Source organism: Tachyglossus aculeatus, chromosome X3 (assembly GCF_015852505.1).
Source record: "Tachyglossus aculeatus isolate mTacAcu1 chromosome X3, mTacAcu1.pri, whole genome shotgun sequence".
NCBI lineage: Eukaryota > Metazoa > Chordata > Mammalia > Monotremata > Tachyglossidae > Tachyglossus > Tachyglossus aculeatus.
This window is the reverse complement of record NC_052099.1, coordinates 31,022,611-31,046,991: the sequence shown is the minus strand read 5'-3', so window position 1 is coordinate 31,046,991 and position 24,381 is coordinate 31,022,611. Positions and strand designations below refer to the sequence as shown.

General features: G+C 44.4%; 1 protein-coding gene across 1 annotated transcript in view; it reads left to right on the top strand.

The window, feature by feature from the left end:
- Nucleotides 1–23,867, top strand: part of MOCOS (molybdenum cofactor sulfurase) — a 29,531-nt gene extending 5,664 nt beyond the window's left edge. The window contains exons 4-15 of the mRNA XM_038770508.1: nt 6,100–6,741; nt 9,497–9,573; nt 11,548–11,747; nt 12,178–12,294; nt 14,193–14,630; nt 16,111–16,273; nt 17,104–17,185; nt 18,112–18,236; nt 20,266–20,371; nt 21,171–21,309; nt 22,438–22,542; nt 23,607–23,867. Coding sequence (XP_038626436.1) covers nt 6,100–6,741; nt 9,497–9,573; nt 11,548–11,747; nt 12,178–12,294; nt 14,193–14,630; nt 16,111–16,273; nt 17,104–17,185; nt 18,112–18,236; nt 20,266–20,371; nt 21,171–21,309; nt 22,438–22,542; nt 23,607–23,723 — 2,311 coding nt within the window. The 3' untranslated portion in view covers nt 23,724–23,867. The remainder of the gene's footprint in view (nt 1–6,099; nt 6,742–9,496; nt 9,574–11,547; nt 11,748–12,177; nt 12,295–14,192; nt 14,631–16,110; nt 16,274–17,103; nt 17,186–18,111; nt 18,237–20,265; nt 20,372–21,170; nt 21,310–22,437; nt 22,543–23,606) is intronic.
- Nucleotides 23,868–24,381: the final 514 nt, after the last annotated feature.

Sequence of the window (24,381 nt, the reverse complement as noted above, 5' to 3'; positions counted from 1 at the left end):
AAGAGTGTGAGCCCCCGTGGGACAACCTGATCACCTTGTAACCTCTCCAGCGCTTAGAACAGTGCTTTGCACATAGTAAGTGCTTAATAAATGCCATTATTATTATTATTATTCAAAGAGAAGATACAGGATCCCACTCTAAAATCACTGTGTGTCCATTCTGATGATTCCCATGACATTCACCATCCTGCCAAACAATCCTGGGAGGGGCCTGACCTGAAAAACCTGAAAATGGCAGCACGGAAATGTCTTTCCATAGAGGGGGGTGGTTTTTTGTTTGATTATCTGTTTTTATTTTATGGTATTTGTTAAGCACTTACCATGTGCCAGGCACTGTATTAAGCGCTGGAGTAGATACAAGCTAATCACATTGGTCCCAGTCCGTATCCCACATGGGGCTCATAATCTTAATCCCTATTTTACAGATGAGGTAGCTGAGGCCCGGAGATGTTAAGTGACTTGCCTGATGTCACCCAGCAGACAAGTAGTGGAGCAGGAATTAGAACCCAGGTCCTTGTTACTCCCAGGTCCGTGCTCTATCCACTAGGCCAAAAAGTGGTTGGGACCTCTTTGAACTTGAACTGTCCACTTTCATCTTCAGGACCTGATGACCAGGACTTTAGTTCTGGTAGCCTTATTGCTGGGATGATACATTCAAAACGAAAATCAGAAGGGCACCCATTAGTGATTTCTGCCACTCTCTCCACCTTCTCCCTGCCTCTCTCAGTGGAAAAGCAGGCCTGGTGAATCTGGCTTTTTCCCAGGAGCCGAGATTTGGGCATCAGAGAGAGCGAAAGTGCGGGGAGGGGGAAAGGAGGATGAACATCCCCTCCAGATGGTCCAGTCCTGGACCCCATGAAGGGTTGATTCAGTCCAGACAGCAGGGATTTCACGCCCTGCACGGTGCTGGGGTTCAAATGGCCATTCCAACCTGATAACAATGGAAAGGGAACAAACAGAATGAGGGGAGACAGACGAACAAGGAAAAGATGGTGGACAGGAGGAGAATCAATCAGTGACATTTGTTGAGCCTTTACTGTGTGCAGAACACTGTAGTAAGTGCTTGGGAGGGAGTACAATACAACAGAGTTGCTAAACACCTTCCCTGCCCACAACGCAAAGCCAGAATCCCCAGCTTCATGGAAATTCATCGACAGAGGCCCCTCCTTTTAAGAGAACAACGAGTTCCAAACTGGGCTTTAGATAACAGGATGGACTTTGGAAGCCAAATCATCTGAGAAGCAGCATGGCTCAGTGGGAAGAGCCCGGGCTTGGGAGTCAGAAGTCATGAGTTTGAATCCCAGCTCCGCCACATGTCTGCTGTGTGATCTCGGGCAAGTCACTGAACTTCTCTGAGCCTCAGTCACCTCATCTGTAAAATGGGGATTAAGACTGTGAGCCCCACGTGGGACAACCTGATGATCTTGTATCCCCCCCAGCGCTTAGAACAGTGCTTTGCAAATAGTAAGTGCTTAATAAATGCCATCATTATTATTATTATTATTATCTGGCATGCCAGTGCGGTGGACTGGCAGGTGGAAAAATTGCCAGGCCAGATTTGAATAGGGCCCATTCAGAGTTAGCTTCCCTCCACATATCATTTGGGGCTGCAGGAATGATACAGGTTGAGTATGAAATTTACCAAAAGCTGCTGAGGTTCCGTGAGCCTGAGGTCCTTCATTACCAGATCGTTTGGTTCCAAAATCACACTCGCAAACTTGCTTGTGTCTGAGGAGCATGACTGTTTAGTCCCTGTGAGCTCCTGTTGGGCAGGGATTGTATCTACTAACTCTGTAGTATTGTACTCTCCCAAGTGCTTAGTACAGTGCTCTGCACACAGTAAGGGCATGTCACTTCACTTCTCCGTGCCTGTCACGTCACCTATAAAATGGGGGTTAAATTCTCATCCCTCCAATTTAGAGTGTGACACAGAGACTGTATCTAACCTGATGATCTTGCAAGCGCTTAGTCCAGTGCTCTGCACACAGTAAGCGCTCAATAAATACTATTGAATGAATGAATGAATTGTACATATTTATTCTATTTATTTTATTTTGTTAATATGTTTTGTTGTCTGTCTCCCCCTTCTATCAATCAATCAATCAATCAATCGTATTTATTGAGCACTTACTATGTGCAGAGCACTGTACTAAGCGCTTGGGAAGTACAAATTGGCATCACATAGAGACAGTCCCTACCCAACAGTGGGCTCACAGTCTAAAAGGGGGAGACAGAGAACAGAACCAAACATACCAACAAAATAAAATAAGTAGGATAGAAATGTACAAGTAAAATAAATAAATAAATAGATAAATAGAGTAATAAATATGTACAACCATATATACATATATACTGTGTATATATGTATATATATACATATATATACATATAAGTATACATATATACTTCTAGACTGTGAGCCCGCTGTTGGGTAGGGACCGTCTCTAGATGTTGCCGACTTGTACTTCCCAAGCGCTTAGTCCAGTGCTCTGCACACAGTAAGCACTCAATAAATACGATTGAATGAATGAATGAATACAACAGTGCCTCACCATATAGAAAACATATACAAAACTGTAAAAACATATACAAAAGTGCTCAACATATACCATTTTTCAAAAAGGCTTGCCTAATTAATGCTACTGATTACTAATCATAATAATAATAGTAATTATGGTACTTGTTCAGCACTTAATATGTACCAAGCCCTGAACACTGGGGTAGATACCATCCGATTTACATCCAGAACAGTTAACTCAGAGCCTTTGAATGGAGGCAAGAGTTGAAAACAGCGTGTCTTAATGGCAACAGCCTGGGCTTGGGAGTCAGAGGACATGAGTTCTAATCCCAGCTCTGCCACTTGTCTGCTGTGTGACCTTGGGCAAGTCACTTAACTCCTCTGTGCCTCAGTTATCTCATCTGTAAAATGGGAATTAAGACTGTGTGCCCCATGTGGGACAACCTGATTATCTTGTATCTACCCCAGCGCTTAGAGCAGTGACTGGCACATAGTAAGCACTTAACAGATACCGTCATTATTATTGTTATATATGTAGCCATACAATGGTGCAACAGGGAGCATGGGTCACAAGAAAGCAGCAAAGATGGGCCAAGGTGATTGTGAAAGGGAAAGACTGTGTGTGAAAGACTGTGAGCCCCCCGTGGGACAACCTGATTGCCTTGTTGCCTCCCCAGTGCTTAGAACAGTACTTTGCACATAGTAAGCACTTAATAAATGCCATTATTATTATTATTATAAATCTCAGCCTCTCTGCCTCGTCCCAATTCTTGTCAAAAAACAAAGAGATCGCATCCTTAAGCAGGGTGTATCGCCTCCTGTCCTTTCCTCTCCTAGACTGTGAGCCCTTTGTTGGGTAGGGACCATCTCTATATGTTGCCAACATGTACTTCCCAAGCGCTTAGTACAGTGCTCTGCACACAGGAAGCGCTCAATAAATACGATTGAATGAATGAATGAATGCACCGGGGGGCAAACCTGCCGATGAATTTATCATCCCATGCCTTTTGGCCCAACCTCGTTGTGAAGTCTGTGGGCAGATCCCACTTCGGCTCTTTGAGCTGTGAAGATCAGCCTGGCTTGAAGTTATCACAAATGGGCCAACCGTCGTTAGAGCAGGGACTTCAGGAGGACTTTTGGACCTGCTTCTCCTTGTTGCTTGAGAGCCACCTGAAGTGTCCTAAGAGACATCATGATTTGAAATGACACGTTTACAAAAAAATATTTGTACCAGCTCCCAGCTTTTTCAATTAGCTTGTGCAGTTAATAATAATAATAATAATAATAATGGTATGTGTTAAGCACTTACTATGTGCAAAGCACTGTTCTAAGCGCTGGGGAGGTTACAAGGGGCTCAGGTTGGCCCACGTGGGGCTCACAGTCTTAATCCCCATTTTACAGATGAGGGAACTGAGGCCCAGAGAAGTGAAGTGACTTGCCCAAAGTCACACAGCCGACAATTGGCGGAGCCGGGATTTGAACCCCTGACCTCTGACTCCAAAGCCCGTGCCCTTTCCACTGAGCCACACTGCTTCCCCTGTGCGTGTGTGTGTGTAATTTACAAATGACAATAATAATTATAATAACGGTATTTGTTAAGCACTTACTATGTGCCAGGCACCATTCAAAGCTCTAGGGTGGATACAAACAAATCGAGTTGGACACAGTCCCTGTCCTATGTTGGATAGTGAATGCTTAGTGACCGATAAATATTTATTACCACAGTAGGTCCTTATCCTTTACTTTCAGAAGATAAAATGGAAGTTTCCCTTTCATTTTTGAAATGACTTGCAAAGTCTCCCACCCTATGTACTGAGCCTGACCCAACTGAGGAATTAGAAAAGCACGTGAAAAATACGCAGAATTCCCCCATCTGTCCCAGTTATGCACAATTATGAAGATATTCCCGTGTATACGAGGAGTATATGGAAGTTGTGTGCGCAGAGCACTATACTAAGCACTAGAAAAGGACGGAGAAGCAGCGTGGTCCCGACTTTTATCCCGACCCTTAGAGGAAGCCTAAGAGCCAGGCAACTCTGTGTTTTTTCTCCCGGAGAGAACAGAACCCATTCCTTTCCTATAGCAACCTCAGAAGTGCTATGAACACAACCCCTCACCCCCAAACCCTCCACCAATCATCCTAACTCTTCATTTTAAGGCAAACAATCCACCATAAAGATCCCAGGCCTGTGTGCCACCCACTACACCACGCTGCTTCTCCCTTTTCTGTGGCACTGGGAATATGACAGAGCAGAAGGAAGGGTGAATTGAAGGACGTTGGCAATCTGCACTTATTTTTGCAAAATGCTGACATATCCTTATTGTGGCATTGGGGCGTTGTTTAAGTAAACTAAATAGATGGCTCATGTGGAAAACTGAAGTTTTCTATTTCCAAAATCTGTTTGGGAATTCCCAGACGGAATCATCAACCACCGCGGAAGGGTTCCGAGGTGCCGAGAAGAAATGGAACAGGCTAGAATTACAATTTCTGAACTCTGAACCTGTATGATCTGGGCAATTTAATTTAATCAATTTGCCCTTTCTCTGAGGCCGTGCGGGATGGTTGGCAGATGCCTTTAATTGGGCACAAAAAGTCTACTTAAAGATAACAGGAAATTATAAAATTCCCAGATAAAAGAGCGGATTTTTTCACTCACCCGAAAGCCTGAGTTGGAAGGATAACTGATCGTTCTATTTAGGCTTTATAAAGGGGAAGGAATGATAAGACAGAAAGTGGTTTTAGTGTAGTTTTCAGTTGGAAACTCACTCACTCACTGTACCTTGTTCTCACTATACCCAGAAGCTGTGTAGCCTATAATAATAATAATTTTGGTATTTAAGTGCTTACTATGTGCAAAGCACTATGCTAAACGCTGGGGAGGATACAACGTCAACAGGTTTTCCCATGTGGGGCTCACAGTCTTAACCCCCATTTTACAGATGAGGAAACTGAGGCACAGAGCCATTCTAGACTGTGAGCCCACTGTTGGGTAGGGACCGTCTCTATATGTTGCCAACTTGTACTTCCCAAGCGCTTAGTACAGTGCTCTGCACACAGTAAGCGCTAAATAAATACGATCGATTGATTAAGCGCCTTGCCCTAGTTCACGCAGCAGATAAGTGGCAGAACCGGGTTTAGAACCCACGCCTTCTGCCTCTCAAGTTTTTCAAAAAAACTTGCCTAATTAATGCTACTGATTACTAATCATAATAATAATAGTAATTATGGTACTTGTTCAGCACTTAATATGTACCAAGCCCTCTCAGGCCCGGCCTCTTTCCACTAGGCCCCACTGCTTCCCACGTAAATGATTTGTAGCGGGAACCAAAGCCACGACCCGGAGGAAGGGAACATCCTCAAGCAGGCAGTGGATTCAGTAACCGCCCCCTCTTCTTTCATCATCATCATCAATCGTATTTATTGAGCGCTTACTATGTGCAGAGCACTGTACTAAGCGCTTGGGAAGTACAAATTGGCAACATATAGAGACAGTCCCTACCCAACAGTGGGCTCACAGTCTAAAAAGGGGAGACAGAGAACAAAACCAAACATACTAACAAAATAAAATAAATATTTTCAGGATACTAGAACACTTCAACACGACCGCAGAGGACTATACTGTCATTTTCACCTCGGGGAGCACAGCTGCGTTGAAGCTGGTGGGCGAAGCCTTCCCTTGGAATCCCACAACCTCAGAGCACCCCGGGAGTCGATTCCATTATCTGACGGACAGCCACACCTCCGTGGTGGGCCTTAGGGCGATCGCCGACCCCTTAAACGTAGTTTCCACCCCCGTGAATCCGAGGGAGATCCTGCTGATGGCGAAGAGGAGAGACAGTCCCAGAGAACCCAGCTGCAAGACTCCGCATCTCTTTTGCTATCCGGCTCAGAGTAATTTTTCAGGGACCAGATATCCTCTCTCCTGGATCCGGGAGGTGAAGGCGGGAAATCTCTCTCCCATGACCGAGCCGGGAGAGTGGTTTGTGCTCCTGGATGCGGCCAGCTATGTCAGTACTTCCCCGCTGGACCTCACCTCTCATCCGGCTGACTTCGTCCCCGTCTCGTTTTATAAGATTTTTGGATTCCCTACTGGCTTAGGGGCTTTGCTGGTGAACAGTCGAATAGCTCCCTTCCTGAGGAAAACTTACTTTGGCGGAGGGACGGCTTCCGCCTACTTGGCCGGAGAAGACTTTTACATCCCACGCCAATCAGTAGCAGAAAGGTAATGTTTATCCGTTCATTCAGTCGTATTTATTGAGCGCTTACTGTGTGCGGAGCGCTGAACTAAGCACTTGGAAGAGTACAAAGTAACAATAAACAGACACATCCCCTGCCCACAATCAATCAATCAATCAATCAATCGTATTTACTGAGCACTTACTTTGTACAGAGCACTGTACTAAGCGCTTGGGAAGTCCAAGTTGGCAACATATAGAGACAGTCCCTACCCAACAGTGGGCTCACAGTCTAAAAGGGGGAGACAGAGAACAAAACCAAACATACTAACAAAATAAAATAAATAGAATAGATATGTACAAGTAAAACAAATAAATAAATAAATAGAGTAATAAATATTACAAACATATATACATATATACAGGTGCTGTGGGGAAGGGAAGGAGGTAAGATGGTGGGGATGGAGACGGGGAGAGGGAGACAACAAACTTACAGTCTAGAGAAACTCGCAGTGGGCATGGAACATGTCTACCAACTCTGTTATGTCATAGGCTTTGGAGTCAGAGGTCATGGGTTCAAATCCCGACTCTGCTACTTGTCAGCTGTGTGACTTTGGGCAAGTCACTTCACTTCTCTGTGCCTCAGTTACCTCATCTGTAAAATGGGGATGAAGACTGTGAGCCCTATGTGGGACAACCTGATCACCTTGTAACCTCCCCAGTGCTTAGAACAGTGCTTTGCACATAGTAACAATAAATGCCATTATTATCATTATTATTACTCCTTGTCGAGAACTGTTACCTGTCTTTCTCTCCCTGATAATTTCCTAACATCTCCAAGTGTGCTTAGTAAAGCGCTCTGAATAGAATAAGCACTCAATAAGTACAATTGATTGATTGATGTCTCCATGAACAAGGCTTTGGGCCAGATAAAAGTGACCTGATCTTCACCCTCTAGGAGATTGAAGTAGAATGCAAATCACTCAGTGGCCTTTAGCGAGTGCTTCCTAGATGCAGAGCACTGTATTAAGCGCACTTGGCGATGGTAGAAAATCATCTGGGAGAGAAGGGCAGGTAATGATTCTGGATAGAATAAATGACTAGTCCCAGAGCCAAAAAGGGGTGATGATATACTTTTTTAATGATAATAATAATTGTGGTATTTGTTAAGCACTCACTGTGTGCCAGGCACTGTAATAATAATAATAATTGTGATATTTGTTAAGCGCTTACTATGTGCCAGGCACTGTACTAAGCGCTGGGATGGTTACAAGTAAATGGGATTAGGCATAGTCCATGCCCCAGATGGGACTCAAAGTCTCAATTCTTATTTTACAGATGAGGTAACTGAGACACAGAGCAGTGAAGTGACTTGCCCAAAGCCACACAGCAGACAAGTGGCAGAGCCTGGATTAGAATCCATGACCTTCTGACTCGCAAGCCCGTGCTGCATCCATTATGCCACATTTTTTAATAGTGCTTAAAAGCACTTGCTTTTGTGCCAAACACTGAACTAGGTGCTGGGATAATAATAAAAATAATAACTATATTACTGATGTCTGTTAAGCACTGACTATGTGGTAAACACTGTTCTAAGCTGCTGGGGTAGACCGAGGATAATCAGGTCGGACACAGACCCGTCCCACACAGGGACTCACAGTCTAAGTAGGAGGGGGTGTGATTTAACCTCCTTTTACGGATGAGGAAACTGAGGCATACCGTGGCTCAGTGGAAAGAGCCCGGGTTTTGGAGTCAGAGGTCATGGATTCAAATCCCAGCTCCGCCAATTGTTGTCAGCTGTGTGACTTTGGGCAAGTCACTTAACTTCTCTGGGCCTCAGTTGCCTCATCTGTAAAATAGGGATTAAGACTGTGAGCCCTCCATGGGACAACCTGATCACCTTGCACATAGTAAGCGCTTAATAAATGCTATTAAAAAATTAAAAAAAAAGTGAAGTGACTTGTTCAGGGATTAGAACCCAGGTGGCCTGACTGTCAGTCCCATGCTCTTTCCATTAGGCTATGCCACTTCCCTTGTTTCAACTATATTCAGCAGAATAGACAGGTTTCTGCCACAGGAGATAATTATGAACAAGCTTAATCTGCAGTAATAGCCACAATTTGATCATATTTAATATTTTTTGGGGGGGAGAGGGGCGGAAGGCAGGAAGGGAAAAGGGAACAGAGAACCCCAAGCCAACACAAGGACATTTAATTTTAGAAATGGGAACTATGAAAAAATGTAATTCTTAGGGAGAGGCTGAAAGGCGTATTCCAAAAAAAAGGAAGTGAAAGAGAGTCTATTAAAAACACCATTTTAAAAGTTCAGGTAAAGTTTGTGTCAAAGAATTAGGGAAACAGCATGTCCTAGTGGAAAGGGCACAGGCTTTGAGAGTAAGAGGACCTGGGTTCTAAACCTGGCTCCGCCACTTGTCTGCTGTATGACTTTGGGAAAGACACTTCACTTCTCTGTGCCTCAGTTCCCTCATCTGTAAAATGGGGATTAAGACTGTGAGCCCAATGTGGGACTGGAACTGTGTGCAACCCGTTTATCTTGTATCTACCCCAGCGCTTAGAACAGTGCCTGGCACATAGCAAGCACTTAACGAATTCTGTTATTAGTATTATATTTGGGAATTCATCAGATGCAGAGGGAATTGGATTAGGAGCAGGAGCAGAATAACAAACCAGCTTTGTTTTTGTTTTCCAGCAATCAAATCCACCCACACTGCAATGCAAATGTGGAGTTTATCCAAACAGTTTAACTTAGTCCTCTCTTTTCCTTTTTTTTTTCCACCCATAGATTTGAAGATGGCACAGTTTCTTTCCTTGATATCATAGCACTGAAGCACGGGTTTGACACTCTGGAAGCGCTCACAGGTGAGTGGATGGCTTCTAACATTTATATTGAGAAGCAGATGGGAAGCAGTGTTGTCTAGTGGATAGAGCACTTACCTGACAGTCAGAAGGACCTGTGTTCTAATCCTAGCTCTGCCTCTTGGCTGCTTTGTGACCTCGGGCAAACCACGTAACCTCTCTGGGCCTCAGTTACCTCATCTGTAAAATGGGGATTATGATTGTGAGCCCCAGGTGGGACATGGATTCTGTATCTACCCCAGTGCTTAGAACAGTGCCTGGCACATAGTAAGTGCCTAACAAATGCCATCGTGATCATTACCATTATTATTACCGGTGCAGATTACTTCTGTCATGTGTCTGTGTGATGGAGAGATTGGTTGTGTGTCTTAGGTTCTATAATAATAATAATAATGGCTTTTGGTTAAGTGTTTACTATGTGCCAAGCACTGTTCTAAGCACTGGAGGGGATGCACAGTAATCAGGTAGTCCCACATGGGGCTCACATTCTTAATCCCCATTTTACAGATGAGGTAACTGAGGCCCAGAGAATTTAAATGACCTAACCAAAGTTACACAGCTGACAAGTGGCGGAGCCGGGATTAGAACCCATGACCTCTGACTCCTAAACCCGGCTCTTTCCACTGACCCACGCTGCTTCTATTTATGTCCATATTCGTACCTGCTCTCACTCATATGTAATTATTGCCTATAAACTAGTTTATCCCTCTTTCTTTCCTATTACATTCTCAGTTCCTCCAAGACCGAGATTATACCTCTTATTATACCTCTTCTGCATATTCCCCAAATATATAGTTCTTCTTAGTATTAGTTGTCCTTTGTATTTGAAGAAGACACCATTGACGGTGAAGTTAACTGCGGTGGTATTTGTTCAGCGCTTACTATGGGCCAGGTACTGTACTAAGCACCAAGGTAGATACAAGATAATCAGGTCGGATGCAGTCCCGGGCCCCTGAGGGACTCTCTGTCTAAGTCGGAGGGCGAACAGGTATTGAATCCCCATTTTACCACTGCGGATATTAAGGTCCAGTGAAGTGACTTGCCCAAGGTCCCCCAGCAGACACGTGGTAGAGTCAGGATTAGAACCCGGGTCCTCCCAGGCACGTGCTTTTTCCATTAGACCAAGAGAAGCAACGTGGCTTAGTGGAAAGAGCGTGGGCTTGGGAGTCAGAGGCCGTGGGTTCTAATCCTGGCTCCGCCACTTGGCAGCTGTGTGACTTTGGGCGAGTCACTTCACTTCTCTCTGCCTCAGTTACCTCATCTGTAAAATGGGGATTAAGACTGTGAGTCCCATGTGGAACAACCTAATTACTTGTATCTACCCCGGTGCTTAGAACAGTGGGGTAAGTAAAGTTAAGTATTTTATTTGTTTGTTTACTTTTACTTTTACTTTTACTTTTGTTAACTTTATTTGTTAAGTAAACGCTTAACAAATACCATCATTAATTAGGCCGTGTGCATCCTTCTAGTAAGCTTCCTCTAGACTGCAAGCTCACTGTGGGCAGGGAATTTGTCTGTTTATTGCTGTATGCTCGCAAGCAAGTACAGTGCTTTGCACACAGTCAGGGCTCAATCAATACAACAACCTGATCACCTTGTACCCTCCCCAGAGCTTAGAACAGTGCTTTGCACATAGTAAGCGCTTAATAAATGCCATTATTATTACTAATGAATGATTTTCATTAATGAAAGCAGTGAAGCAGCGTGGCTCAGTGGAAAGAGTGCGGGCTTGGGAGTCAGGTCGTGGGTCCGAATCCCGGCTCCCCCACATGTCTGCTGTGTGACCTTGGGCAAGTCACTTCACTTCTCTGTGCCTCAGTTCCCTCATCTGTAAAATGGGGATTAAGACTGTGAGCCCCACATGGGACAACCTCATCTCCTTGTGTTCCCCCCAGCGCTTAGAACAGTGCTTTGCATGTAGTAAGCGCTTAACAAATACCAACATTATTATTATTATTATTATATTTTGCGTTGCAGGGGGGATGGAGAAGATTAAGCAGCACACGTTCACGTTGACTCGCTACACCTACACAGTCTTGGCTTCCCTCCGCTACCCGAACGGAGCCCCCGTGGTTCGCGTTTACAGTGACACAAAATTCGACAATCCCGATACCCAGGGCCCCATCATCAATTTCAATGTTCTGGACGAAAACGGCTATGTCATTGGCTATTCCCAGGTAATCAGGTAATCGCTGGGCAGGGAATGTATCTTGTGGTTCAGTGGAAAGAGCCGGGCTTGGGAGTCAGAGGTCGCGGGTTCTAATCCCGGCTCCTCCACTTGTCAGCTATGTGACTTTGGGCAAGTCACTTAACTTCTCTGGGCCTTAGTTACCCATCTGTAAAATGGGGATTAAGACTGTGAGCCCCATATGGGACAACCTGATCACCTTGTCTCTACCCCAGCACTTAGAACAGTGCTTTGCACATAGTAAGAGCTTAACAAATACCATCATTATTATTATTATTATATTCTGTTTTACTCTCCCTAGCACTTACAGTGCTCTACACACAGTAAGGCGAAATAAATGTGATTGACTTACTGGAAAAACGATTTAAACAGGCCCTCCAGTTCTTGACGTCCTTATTTTCGCCGTCTCGAATCCACAGGTGGATAAAATGGCCAGTCTCCACAACATCCATCTCCGGACGGGCTGTTTCTGTAACACTGGGGCCTGCCAGCAGCATCTGGAGATGAGCAACGAAACCATCAAGAGAAACCTTCAGGTGGGTGTGGACAGAGGCACGGGTCAGTTAAAGGCCGAAGATGGTGGACAAAGCACAGGCCCGAGAGGCAGAGGACCTACCTTCTTCTAAAAACCCCAGTTCTGCCGCTTATCTGGTGTGTGACCCTGGGCAAGTCACTCACTTCTGTAAGTGCTGGGGGGAAAACAAGGGGATCAGGTTGTCCCACGTGGGGCTCACGGTCTTGGTCCCCATTTTGCAGATGAGGTCACTGAGGCCCAGAGAAGTTAAGTGACTTGCCCAAGGTCACACAGCAGACATGTGGCAGAGTTGGGATTAGAACCCAAGACCTCTGACTGCCAAGCCCGTGCTCTTTCCACTCAGCCACGCTGCTTCTCACTGCCATATCACTGAGGAGTAATCTCAGGGTCTTGGTAGACTTTTTAGGTTAGCCAACTTTTTTTATTAGGTACAAAACCCCTAGTCTAGTGATGCTGCCATGTTTTGTTTTGTTGTCTGTCTCCCCCTTCTATACTGTGAGCCCATTGTTGGGTAGGAACCGTCTCTATGGGTTGCCAACTTGTACTTTCCAAGCGCTTAGTACAGTGCTCTGCACACAGTAAGCGCTCAATAAATATCATTGAATGAATGAATGAATGAATGCTTTGGTTTCTTCATCGGCAGAATGGGGTTTCCATATCTTTTCTCCCTCCTACTTAGACTGCGAACTCCAGGGGCTGTGTCCGACTTAATTGAATTGCTTCTACCCTAGCGCTTAGGACAATGCCATTATTATTATTATCACGGAGGTCCACTAGATTGTAAGCACCTTGAATACAGAGGTCAGCTCTACCCACTCTATGGTGCTCTCCTAAGCAGTTGGAACAGTGTAATGTGTAGAGTGACCATTCAATAAATACAATTGATTGATCGAGCGATCAGAAAGGGGAAAGGGAGATCTTGGGGTGAGAAGAGCCCTGACTGCTTATTTCTGGCAATTCTGCAGGTCAGGAAAGACTTGGTTTATTCCAAACAGGCTCTTTGTTGGTGCTGTTGCACTGGTAGATTTAAAATAAAAATTGGTTTAATTTGGGAAAAAAATAAATGACTTGATTTGCTTCTTTTTTGCACTTAGTGCAGCAAACCCTGTTGAAAAAAAATACTTCACTGGAGAAATCTGTTTTTTTGGGGTTTTTTCTTTCTTCTAGTGTTGTCCATGTGCCTATGAACCAGCATGGCCCAGTGGCAAGAACACGGGTTTGGGAGTCACAGGTCATGGGTTCTAGTCCCGGCTCCACCCCTTGTCCGCTGTGTGACCTTGGCCAAGTCACTTCATTTCTCTGTGCCTCAGTTGCCTCATCTGTTAAATGGGGATTAATGTTGTGAGCCCCAAGTGGGACAACTTGATTGCATTGTATCTACCTAAGCACTTAGAACAGTGCGTGGCACATAGTAAGTGCTTAACAAATACCATAATAATAATAATAACCAGTTTATTTCTCCATTTTCTTCATGTCAAAATGCTCACCAACAAAGAGAAGCAGCGTAGACTCGTGGATAATCGTGGGCTTGAGAATCAGAAGGACCTGGGTTCTAATTCTGGCTCCACCACTTGTCTGCTGTGTGACCTTGGACAAGTCACTTCACTTCTCTGTGCCTCAGTTTTCTCAACTGTAAAAATGGAGACTCAATACCTGCTCTCCCTTCTGCATATACTGTGAGCCCCGTGTGGAACAGGGACTATGTTGGGCTTTTCTAACCCCAGTGGTTAGAACAGTGTTTGACACATAGTAAGGGCTTAACATGTACCTTAAGGAAGTAGGGGAAATTGTCCGCACCCCTGTGCCCCATGGGCTGACAGCGGAGGGTCCACTATGGCCTATTCATCCTTCCCTCAGTATTTTTTAACACGGATGAATTTTCTTTTCATTTGTCGTCAGGCTGGCCACGTCTGCGGAGATAATATGGACATCGTTGACGGGCAGCCCACGGGGTCGGTGAGAATATCGTTTGGGTACATGTCCACGGTGGCTGACGCCCAAGCCTTTTTGAAGTTCATCGTAGTGACCAGGCTGCTGAAATCCAACGCGATTAGTCCCTCTCCAGCAACCCTGCAAGAACTGACTTCCGGGTCAAAGGGATCTTTAGCCTTGAATGTACGTGCCAACGGGAAAGAGTCAAATGACATTTCCCGAGAAGATCTCCCCTCAGATCTGGAGCTGGGGAGTGGTTTGGCCGGTGACACGAGGATCCTCAAGATGGAGTCAGACAGGAGCAGCCTGGCTTCCTCAGAGGCAGTGAGGCAAGGGGGCCTCCTCAAACCGGTCACTGTCACCAACATTTATATTTATCCGATCAAATCCTGCGCTGCGTTTGAGGTAAGGAGGGATCGCGGCTCTTCGCTTCTTCGTACTCTACTCAGTGTGTGATCAATTGAACTCTCTCTGGGGTTCGATAATAGGGAAGCAGCATGGCCTAGTGGATAGAGCACGGGCCTGGGAGTGAGAAGGAACTGGGTTCTCCACCACTTGTCTGCTGTGTGACCTTGGGGAAGTCACTGCACTTCTCTGGGCCTCAGTTCCCTCTTCTGTAAAATGGAGATTGACTGTGAGCCCTATGTGGGACGGGGACTGTGTCCATTCCGGTTATCTTGTATCTACTCCAGTATTTAGTAAAGTGCTTGGCACATAGTAAGTGCTTAACAAACATCTATTATTATTAGTAATAATAATAATAATAATAATAATAGGTCCAAGGCCCTACTGAGAGCTCACCTCCTCCAGGAGGCCTTCCCAGACTGAGCCCCTTCCTTCCTCTCCTCCTCATCCCCCTCTCCATCCCCCTCATCTTACCTCCTTCCCTTCCCCACAGCACCTGTATATATGTATATATGTTTGTACGTATTTATTACTCTATTTATTTATTTATTTTACTTGTACCTATCTATTCTATTTATTTTATTTTGTTAGTATGTTTGGTTTTGTTCTCTGTCTCCCCCTTTTAGACTGTGAGCCCACTGTTGGGTAGGGACTGTCTCTATATGTTGCCAACTTGGACTTCCCAAGCGCTTAGTACAGTGCTCTGCACACAGTCAGCGCTAAATAAATACGATTGATTGATTGATTGATTGATTGATTAGTATTATTATTACTGTTGATACACTGATTAATAAATGCTCCAGAATGATTCTGCTGCAAGCCTAAACTGTGTCAAGGCTTCCTAGAAAAAACAACTTCTGGGAAAGCTCTTACTTGTTTATCTTTCCTTGTTCAGGTGGGAATTTTTTATTTTGTTTGTCCAAGACGATTTCACCGAACACATCAATATTGCAATCATGGCTGCATCTCAGCCAGATTTTTCCCTTGAACCCGTCAATGTTTTAGTGAATCTCAGATTTAAGGTTTTCACGAAGCTAAGGATTATTTTTAAATGTGTCTTAGATCATGGTATTAGAGTAGATGATTGATCCCTAAACTGGCTAATTAATAGTGAGCAGCGAAAGAAACCAGGGAGTGAGAAACTTGAGCACTTCACTTCTCTGTGCTTCAATTACTTCATCTGTAAAATGGGAATTAAATCCTCCTTCCTCCAACTTAGACTGTGAGCCCCTTGTCAGGGACTGTTTCCAACCCAACAAACTTGTGTCTACCCCAAAGTTTAGAACACCTAGTAAGTGCCTGACAGATACCATAAAAAAACCCAAACACTGTAGATTTCTTCAACCTTAGAGTGAGAAGAGAAAAGAAGACATCATCTAGACTTTAAAATTGTTGATGAAAAGTCTCTGGCTGCTAGGGAAGACTGCGTGTGACACACGTCCGTGCTATCGTGACAGATTTTCATTTTGGGGTTTCTCAGGTTACTCAGTGGCCTGTCGGAGATCGAGGACTGCTGCATGATCGCACCTGGATGATTGTCAACCAAAATGGAGTTTGCCTGAGCCAGAAACAGGAGCCTCGGCTGTGTCTCATACGCCCTTCAATTGACCTGAAGCAAGACATCATGGTCCTCAAAGCAGAAGGTAAATGAGCCTTACCTTCTCCCCATCAGATTTGAAATTCCTCTGAGGGCAGAGACTGGGTATTTTACTTCCAAATACATGATACAGAGGAGCAGCGTGGCTTAATGGAAAGAGCCCGGGCTTGGGAGTCAGAGGAAGTGGGTTCTAATCCCGGCTCCACCGCGTACCCTTGGGCAAGCCATTCAGCTTCTCTGATCCTCAGTTACCTCATCTGTAAAATGGAGATTAAAGCTCTGAGCCCCACGTGGGACAACCTGAGTACCCTGTAGGGACTCCAGCGCTTAGAACAGTGCTTGACACATAGCAAGTGCTTAACAAATGCCATAATTATTATTATTATTATTATAATACAATGCCCTCCCCACAGTGGGTGGGAGTCAGAGGACTTGGGTTCTTATCCCACCTCTGCCACTTATTTGCTGTGTGACCTTGGGCAAATCACTTCTCTATGTCTCATTTACCTCATCTGTGGAAAGGGGATTAGAATTGTACTCCTTCCTACTTAGACTGTGAGCACAGTGAGGGACAGGGATTATGTCCAACCTGATTATCTTGGGTCTATCCCAGCCCTAGTACAGTGCTTGACACATAATAAACACTTAATAAACACTATTTAAAAATAGTCTCCCAACCACTTAGAACACTTCTTTGCACATAGTAAGTGCTCAATAAATACAACTGAATGAAGGAAGGAATGAATAAATAGTAGTGATTGATGAGACTCTCATCATCCTCATCATCAATGGTATTTATTGAGCCCTTACTGTGTGCAGAGCACCGTACTAAGCACTCAGCCACCCATTTGTCTTTTTTTCTTTTTAATCCTGAAGGGATGGAACCGATCACCGTTCCTCTAGAGAGGGAGAGTGGAGTAGGGAATCAGATTTGTCAAAGAAAAGTCTGCGGAGATAGGTAAGAGACTCTACGTTATGCACACACAGGATGTAAGGAACAATTCCAACTCCCACCAGGAGTGCCTGGAAGACCTATTACTGTGATAAGGCTGCAGAGGAAGAATACTCCAAGATCCCTAAAATTGTTGGCTCGCATCTGCTCACTTGCCTAGGAAAGGAGGTTTACTCTGTTAGGGTTTGGGAAGGGATCTTAAGTAGCTCCATCCCAGCTGCAGTGATTACTGGGCAACCAGGAGGCCAGTTTTCCTCTGAGAAACTCCACTCTGCATGATGCAGTCATGGCCCCTTTCAGAGCTGACCCTCCGGGCTCAATGTCGGTGGATATTTTCTTGGGTGATCTTCTTGCCTTCTCCCTCTTCCTTTCCCTCTTATTATCTCTCTGCGTCTCTCTCCCCCTCTCTTTCTCTCCCCTTCCCCCCGACTCTTCCTGTATTTTTTATATGATATTTGTTAAGCACTCCCATATGCCAGGCACTGTACTAAGCACGATAATGTCGGACCCAGTCCGTGTCCCATGTGGGTCTCACAACCTTAACATTATTAATATTAGTAAATATGATCGATTGATCCTTGCATTTTCGACTTCCCCTCTTGTCTGTCTGTACCTTCTCTGTGTTTGTCCCTGTAACATTTTTCAGCTGTTACTTTTCTTTCATCCACCGAGCCCCCTCCCATGTTTTTCTGAGTCATTCCAGTCTCAAGTCCCCTCCTGACTGACCATATAAAAGCATCCCCAGTATCCAATGGTGTACAATTCGGCTTTTCAATGTTTTCGCTACAGCTCTGACACAGTAGACTCCTGACGATTCTGAGCAGTTGAGACCGTGAGCCGTTCTCGATTGTTGTCGACGGAAATGGGACGTCCCCTTAACCGTTACAGATGATGTGTAATTTGTGTTCTGTTTGCTCTCTCTCTCCTGTCAGGGTGAACACTTACGACTGTGGAGAAGAAATTGCAGACTGGTTGACTGAGTTTTTTGGGCGCCAATGCCGCTTGACCAAGCAAAGTTCGGATTTCAGAAGAACTGCAAATAAGAAACAAGTTAAAGGTATATCTGATTATCCCAGGACTTAGGAAATGAAAACCCAGACTCAGGAAATAGAACTACGCATTGTGGGCCTTTCACACTAGAGTTGTGGCATCAAAAAACTAATTCATGGGGAAAATGTGCTCTTGTGGTGAAGCAGCCCAGTTCATCTTGCTTTCCATAACTACTTGACAGTTATTCCCTTAAAATATGCTAGGCTGAACGGCTATCAATCCGTGCCAGATAAATAGGACTCTAGTAATAATGATAATAATGATAAACACTATTTTCATTTTTTTCAGATTTGTTAAGCACTTGCTGTGTGCTAAGTGCTGGGGTAGATACGGGATAATACCGTGCCTCACACTGGGCTCACAGTCTAGAGGGGAGGGAGAATGCATCCCCATTTTACAGATGAGGAAGCTGAGACTCAGAGATTGTAAGTGACTTTTGACTTCCCGTAGGTCACACAGGAGGCAAGGGGCAAAGCTGCCCTGATTCTGTGCTCTTTCCATTAGGCCACAGGGCTTCTGTAGCTTCTCTTGAAGACATCCTTAAGAAGCAGTGATGCCGAGTGAAAATAATGGACCTGGGTTTGAATCCCGGCTCCAATGACTCCTCTGCCGTGTGACCGTGGGCAAGTCGTTCGATTTCTCTCTGTCTCAGTTTCCTCAATTGTAAAGTGGAGATTTTTACCTGTTCTCCCTCCTACTTAGATTGTGAGTCTCATGTGTGGGACAAGGGACAGAGTCTGACCTGGTTACCTTGACTCTATCTCAGTGCTTAGAACAGTGCTTGACACGCAGTAAGCATTTAACTTTAACTTGAGAAGCAGTGCGGCTTAGTGAGAAGCAGCGTGGCTTAGTAGAAGGAGCCCGGGCTTGGAAGTCAGAGGTTGAGGGTTCTAATCCCGGCTCTGCCACTTGTCAGCTGTGTGACTTTGGGCAAGTCACTTAAGTTCTCTGTGCCTCAGTTACCTCATCTGTAAAATGGGGATTAAGACTTTGAGCCCCATGTGGGACAACCTGATTACCTTATATCTACCCCAGTGCTTAGAACAGTGCTTGGCACATAGTAAGCCCTTCATAAATACCATCATCATTATTATGATTATTTAACAATGCCATTAAAAAAGAGGAGAGTCCCTCTCCTAATCAATATCATTTATCAAGCACCTATTGTTTGCTAGTCACTGTACTAAGTGTTTGGGAGAGTCCCACAGGATCAGTAATCAATCGAGTCTTCCACAATCCATGGCCTCGAGTAATTTACAATCTAAAGGGGGAGGCAAAGGATGACCACAGTGGTTTACGGGAGAGTGAAATTCAGAGGAACAGCAATGATAAAACTGGAAGGCATTCAGATACCTCAGGATTCACTCATTCAATTGTATTTATCGAGCGCTTCACTGTGTGCAACACACTGTACTAAGCACTTGGGAGACTACAATAAAACAGTAAAGAGATACATTCCCTGCCCACAACGAGTTTACAGCCTAGAGAGGAAACAGCTGAGCAAATAATTGAAAATAAAGACAATTCTATAAATAATCTGAGAACCATCAAAGCAAAAGTAATTGAACGCTGAAGATAGAATCGGTGAATCAATGGTATGTATTGTACTGGACATTTCACTTAGAACAGTGCTTTGCACATAGTAAGCGCTTAAAAAATGCCAATTATTATTATTATTATTCACTAAAACCCTGGGAGCGGCCAATAGGATTACAATAAGATTAGCAAGGTCTGAAGTCCATTCTAAAACAATAAACTGCCCCTTATTTTGAGGCATTATTTTCTCTAGAGGAAGCTAAAGTCCACCTGGCCAACAAGTATTCCCATCCCGGAGGAGGGAGGTCAGCTGCTTTCCAAATTCTGTGGGCTTTAGTCAATCAATCAATCAGTGGTAACTATTGAGCTTTTACTACATACAGAGCACTGTACTAAGTGCTTGCGAGAGTACGATACAACTGAATTCACTAAAAGAACTGTAGGACCCCACTTCTGCCCATGGAATTTGGCCTAACGTTGGAGTTACTGGATTGTTTTAGAACTGTCGTCAAGCCCAGCGGCCTCGCTTTCTCTGGTAAATCAAGCTCAATATCTCTTGATAAACACCGCAAGTATTTGGGAACTTCAGCAGCAGTTAAACAACAGGTAAGCGATTCCCTGCCCTTCCCCTCGACCGGATCATCACTCCGTGTGTAGGATAGTGGGAAAAGCAGCCTGACATAGTTGATAGAGCACAGACCTGGGTATCAGAAGGTCAGGAGTTCTAATCCCGGCTCCGCCACTTGACGGCTGTGTGACCTCGGGCAAGTGACTTCACTTCTCTGAGCGTCAGTGTGGCTGATATGATTTGGGCTGATGGGAATCAATCAGGGAAGGCTGATGGGAGGTGGTGGGATTTTGGAGAGCTTTGAGGGTGAAGAGAGGCATATTCCCTGCCAACTACGAGCTTACAGTCTAGAGGGGGAAAATAGGCAAAACAGGTAAAATGGAGAGAGCTGGCCTTAACTCTGATAGTGAAAACTGAGGAAAATTCTCATCCCAAGAGTAGTTACAGTTCAGTACAACACAGAATGTGAAAGGATCGACTTTTTACACGTTTTACATGGGACTGGGACTGTGTACAACCTGAATATCTTTTATCTACACCAGCGTTTAATACAGTGCCCGGCACATAGTAAGTGCGTAACAAAAACCATTGCTATTGTTATTATTATTTTGTCTTCCAGTTCTGATTTATATTGCAACTACCATGCTGGCTCTATGAGCTTGTCTTTCGTATGGGGTCGCTTGAGGGTCAGGCACAGGTTCGGAATTATTCTCCGGATTTCAGCCCGGGCTTGGTTGTGTGTTTTGCGCACTCTATGCTCTAATCCGCGCTTCTGGGGATGGCCCTAATTACTATAGTGCAATTCGTACATTTCTCCTTCGGGTTTATCTTGGGCAGAGTGGAGAACCGGAGTGAAGAATTATTTGAAATAAAGGAACTCATCTCTCGCTTCCGGGCCAACATTGTTATCAATGGAACCGAGGCTTTTGAAGAAGAGATGTGGGCAGAGGTTCGCATTGGCACTCTACATTTACAGGTATGGTACATCCCTTCCTCAATCAATCGATCAGTTGTATTTATTGAAAGTTTATTATGTGCAGAACACTGCACTTGGGAGAGCTCAGTACAACGGAATTAGCAGAAGCATTCCCTGCCCACAACAAATTTACAGTCTAGTGGAAAAACCACGGGCATGGAAATCAGAAGACCTGGGTTCTGATATCAGCTCTGCCCCTCAGTGCAGTATGACCTTGGACACTTGATTCGCTGCCTCGGTTTCCTCATCTGTAAATGGAGGTTAAATGTCTGTTCTCCCTCCTACTGAGACTATGAGCCTGATGGGACAAAGGGATTATGCTAAACCTGATTATGGTGTACCTATCCCAGAGCGTAGTACAGTGCTTGGCCTGTACTAAGTGCTTAATAAATAACACAATTATTATTATCATTTCGAATTAGGAAAAACATATTTTCTGTATGTCAAGATTTCTACCTGAAAAAACCTGAGCCCTCTGACATGTCTAAAAGGGGAAGCAGCGTGGGTCAGTGGAAAGAGCCCGGGCTTTGGAGTCAGAGGTCGTGGGTTCAAATCCCAGCTCTGCCACTTGTCAGCTGTGTGACTTTGGGCAAGTAACTTCACCTCTCTGGACCTCAGTTCCCTCATCTGTGAAATGGGGATGAAGTCTGTAAGCCCCACGTAAAACAACCTGATTACCTTGTATCTATCCCAGCACTTAGAACAGTGCTTGGCACATAGTAAGGCTTAGCAAATACCAACATTATTATTATTATTAACAATAATAATAATAATAATAAAAGGATGGTAGGCTTTATCTTTTGGAATGCAAGGAAGGGGAAAGTTTGTCATGTCATTCCAATGACTTTAAGCTCCATAGACTGTAAGCTCCTTGTGCGCAGGAATCAGGTCTACTAACTTTATCGTACTGTACTATCCCAAGCACTTAGTACAGTGCTCTGCACCCAGTAGCTCTCAATAAAAATATTGATTGGTTGATGTATCGGAAACAGAATGTGACTGTTCTGTCGTTATATTGTACTCTGCCAAGTGCTTAAAATGGGGCTCTGCCCATTGTAAAGCGCTCGGTAAATAGATTGAATTCAAGACTGAGGAGTTTTCATCATGTCGCTTCTCCCCTCGCTTTAGGTTTTGGGCCCATGTCACAGGTGCCAAATGATTTGCATTGATCAAGGAAACGGACAGGGAAACAAAGACGTTTTCCAGACTCTATCTGCCAGTCGAGACAGAAAGGTAACTGGGACGCTAAAAGCCTGGAGTGTTTACCAATCAATCGTATTTATTGAGCGCTTTCAGAGCACTGTACTAAGCACTTGGGAGAGTACAGCACAACAATAAGCTTTGTGTAGAAGGGACTGTTTGAAGTAACGCATCTTTTTTTTGTTTTCCCCACACATCTCCCAAACCCAGCCCTTCCTCTTCCTTATCACCATACAGCCAGAGCCAGGGCTGTGGTTCTCTTCCACCTGAACTGTAGCAGACATCTCTTGACTCCGATCTCCCCATCTAGTGCCCCCAGTACTCACTGTGTGTAGAGCACTATACTAAGCGCTTCAGAAAGTATAATCCATCAAGGTTGGTAGACACCTTCCCTCCTCACAATGAGCTTACAGTTAAAAGGACAAGCTTAGAGTTGTCAGTGTGGCTAGCCCACTATTTTGATGAGGCCACTTCAGCACGACCATCCAGAGAATTGTTGTTGTTATTATTATTATCATTATTATTTTATTAAGTGATTACTATCTGTCAAGCACTGTTCTAAGCACTGGGGTAGAGACAAGTTAATCAACTGTTAATAAACTGTGAGACCCCCGTGGGACAATCTGATCACATTGTAACCTCCCCAGCGCTTAGAACAGTGCTTTGTACATAGTAAGCGCTTAATAAATGCCATTATTATTATATTATAATCAAGTTGGACACAGTCCCTGGCCTACGTGGAGTTTATAATCTAAGTAGGAAGGAGAACTGATATTTAATCCCTGTTTTAGAGTTGAAGAAACTGAAGCACAAAATAGTTAAGTGGCTTGTCACACCTAGCAAACAATTGGCAGAGCCAGGATTAGAACCCAGGTTGCCAGGATTTTATTTGATCAGATGAGGTGAAAAGGTTTCATCAGCATAGATCGACTCTCTACTGTGTCAGATCTGAGCTTCTGAGTCTATCTAGCGTCTCAATCGATGAATCAGTAGGGCTGATTGAACGCCTACCCTCCGGTCCATTTGAAGTCCGGGCCCTCAAAAGTTGAGAGCATTGTTCTTGAATTTAATCCGGCTCATTTTTCTTCGCTTTCCAGGTTAATTTTGGAATATACCTGATGCAACGCTCTTCAGATGTGTCTCCTCCTCGTCTCTTGTCTGTGGGAACTCCAGTGCTCTCTGTGTTGAAGGAGGATGAGAAAACACACGGTTGACCAGGGTGTGAACAGAAGATGCCAGGATAACACCTGGGCAAGATTGACAGGCCAAACAGACTCTCTCACCCTGTGCCAGCTTCCTCCTACCCCAGGACTGTAAAGTAACCACTGCCATGTTTCCTGGAGAACTGACTCCAAAAGGCATTGTATTTATTAAGCGCTTACTAGTGAAAAGCACTGTTCTAATCGCTGGGGAGTTCACAAGGTGATCAGGGTGTCCCACGTGGGGCCCACAGTCCCAATCCCCATTTTACAGATGAGGTAACTTGTAACCTCCCCATCGCTTAGAACCTTGCTTTGCTCATTGTAAGTGCTTAACAAATGGCATTATTATTATTATTATTATTATTATTATTATTATTATTATTATAGAAGCAGACAAGGTAAGTAGGAATCGCACTGCCCCTTCCTAAACTTTCTGGATCTCCACCTCAGATTCATTCGTTCATTCAATCGTATTTATTGAGCGCTTACTGTGTGCAGAACACCATACTAAGCGCTTGGAAAGTACAATTTGGCAACAGATAGAGACAACCCCAACCCAACAATGGGCTCACAGTCTAGAAGGGGGGAGACAGATGACAAAACAAAGCAAGTAGATAGGCAAAATAAATATATAGAATTACAGATATAGGCACATTCATAACATAAATAG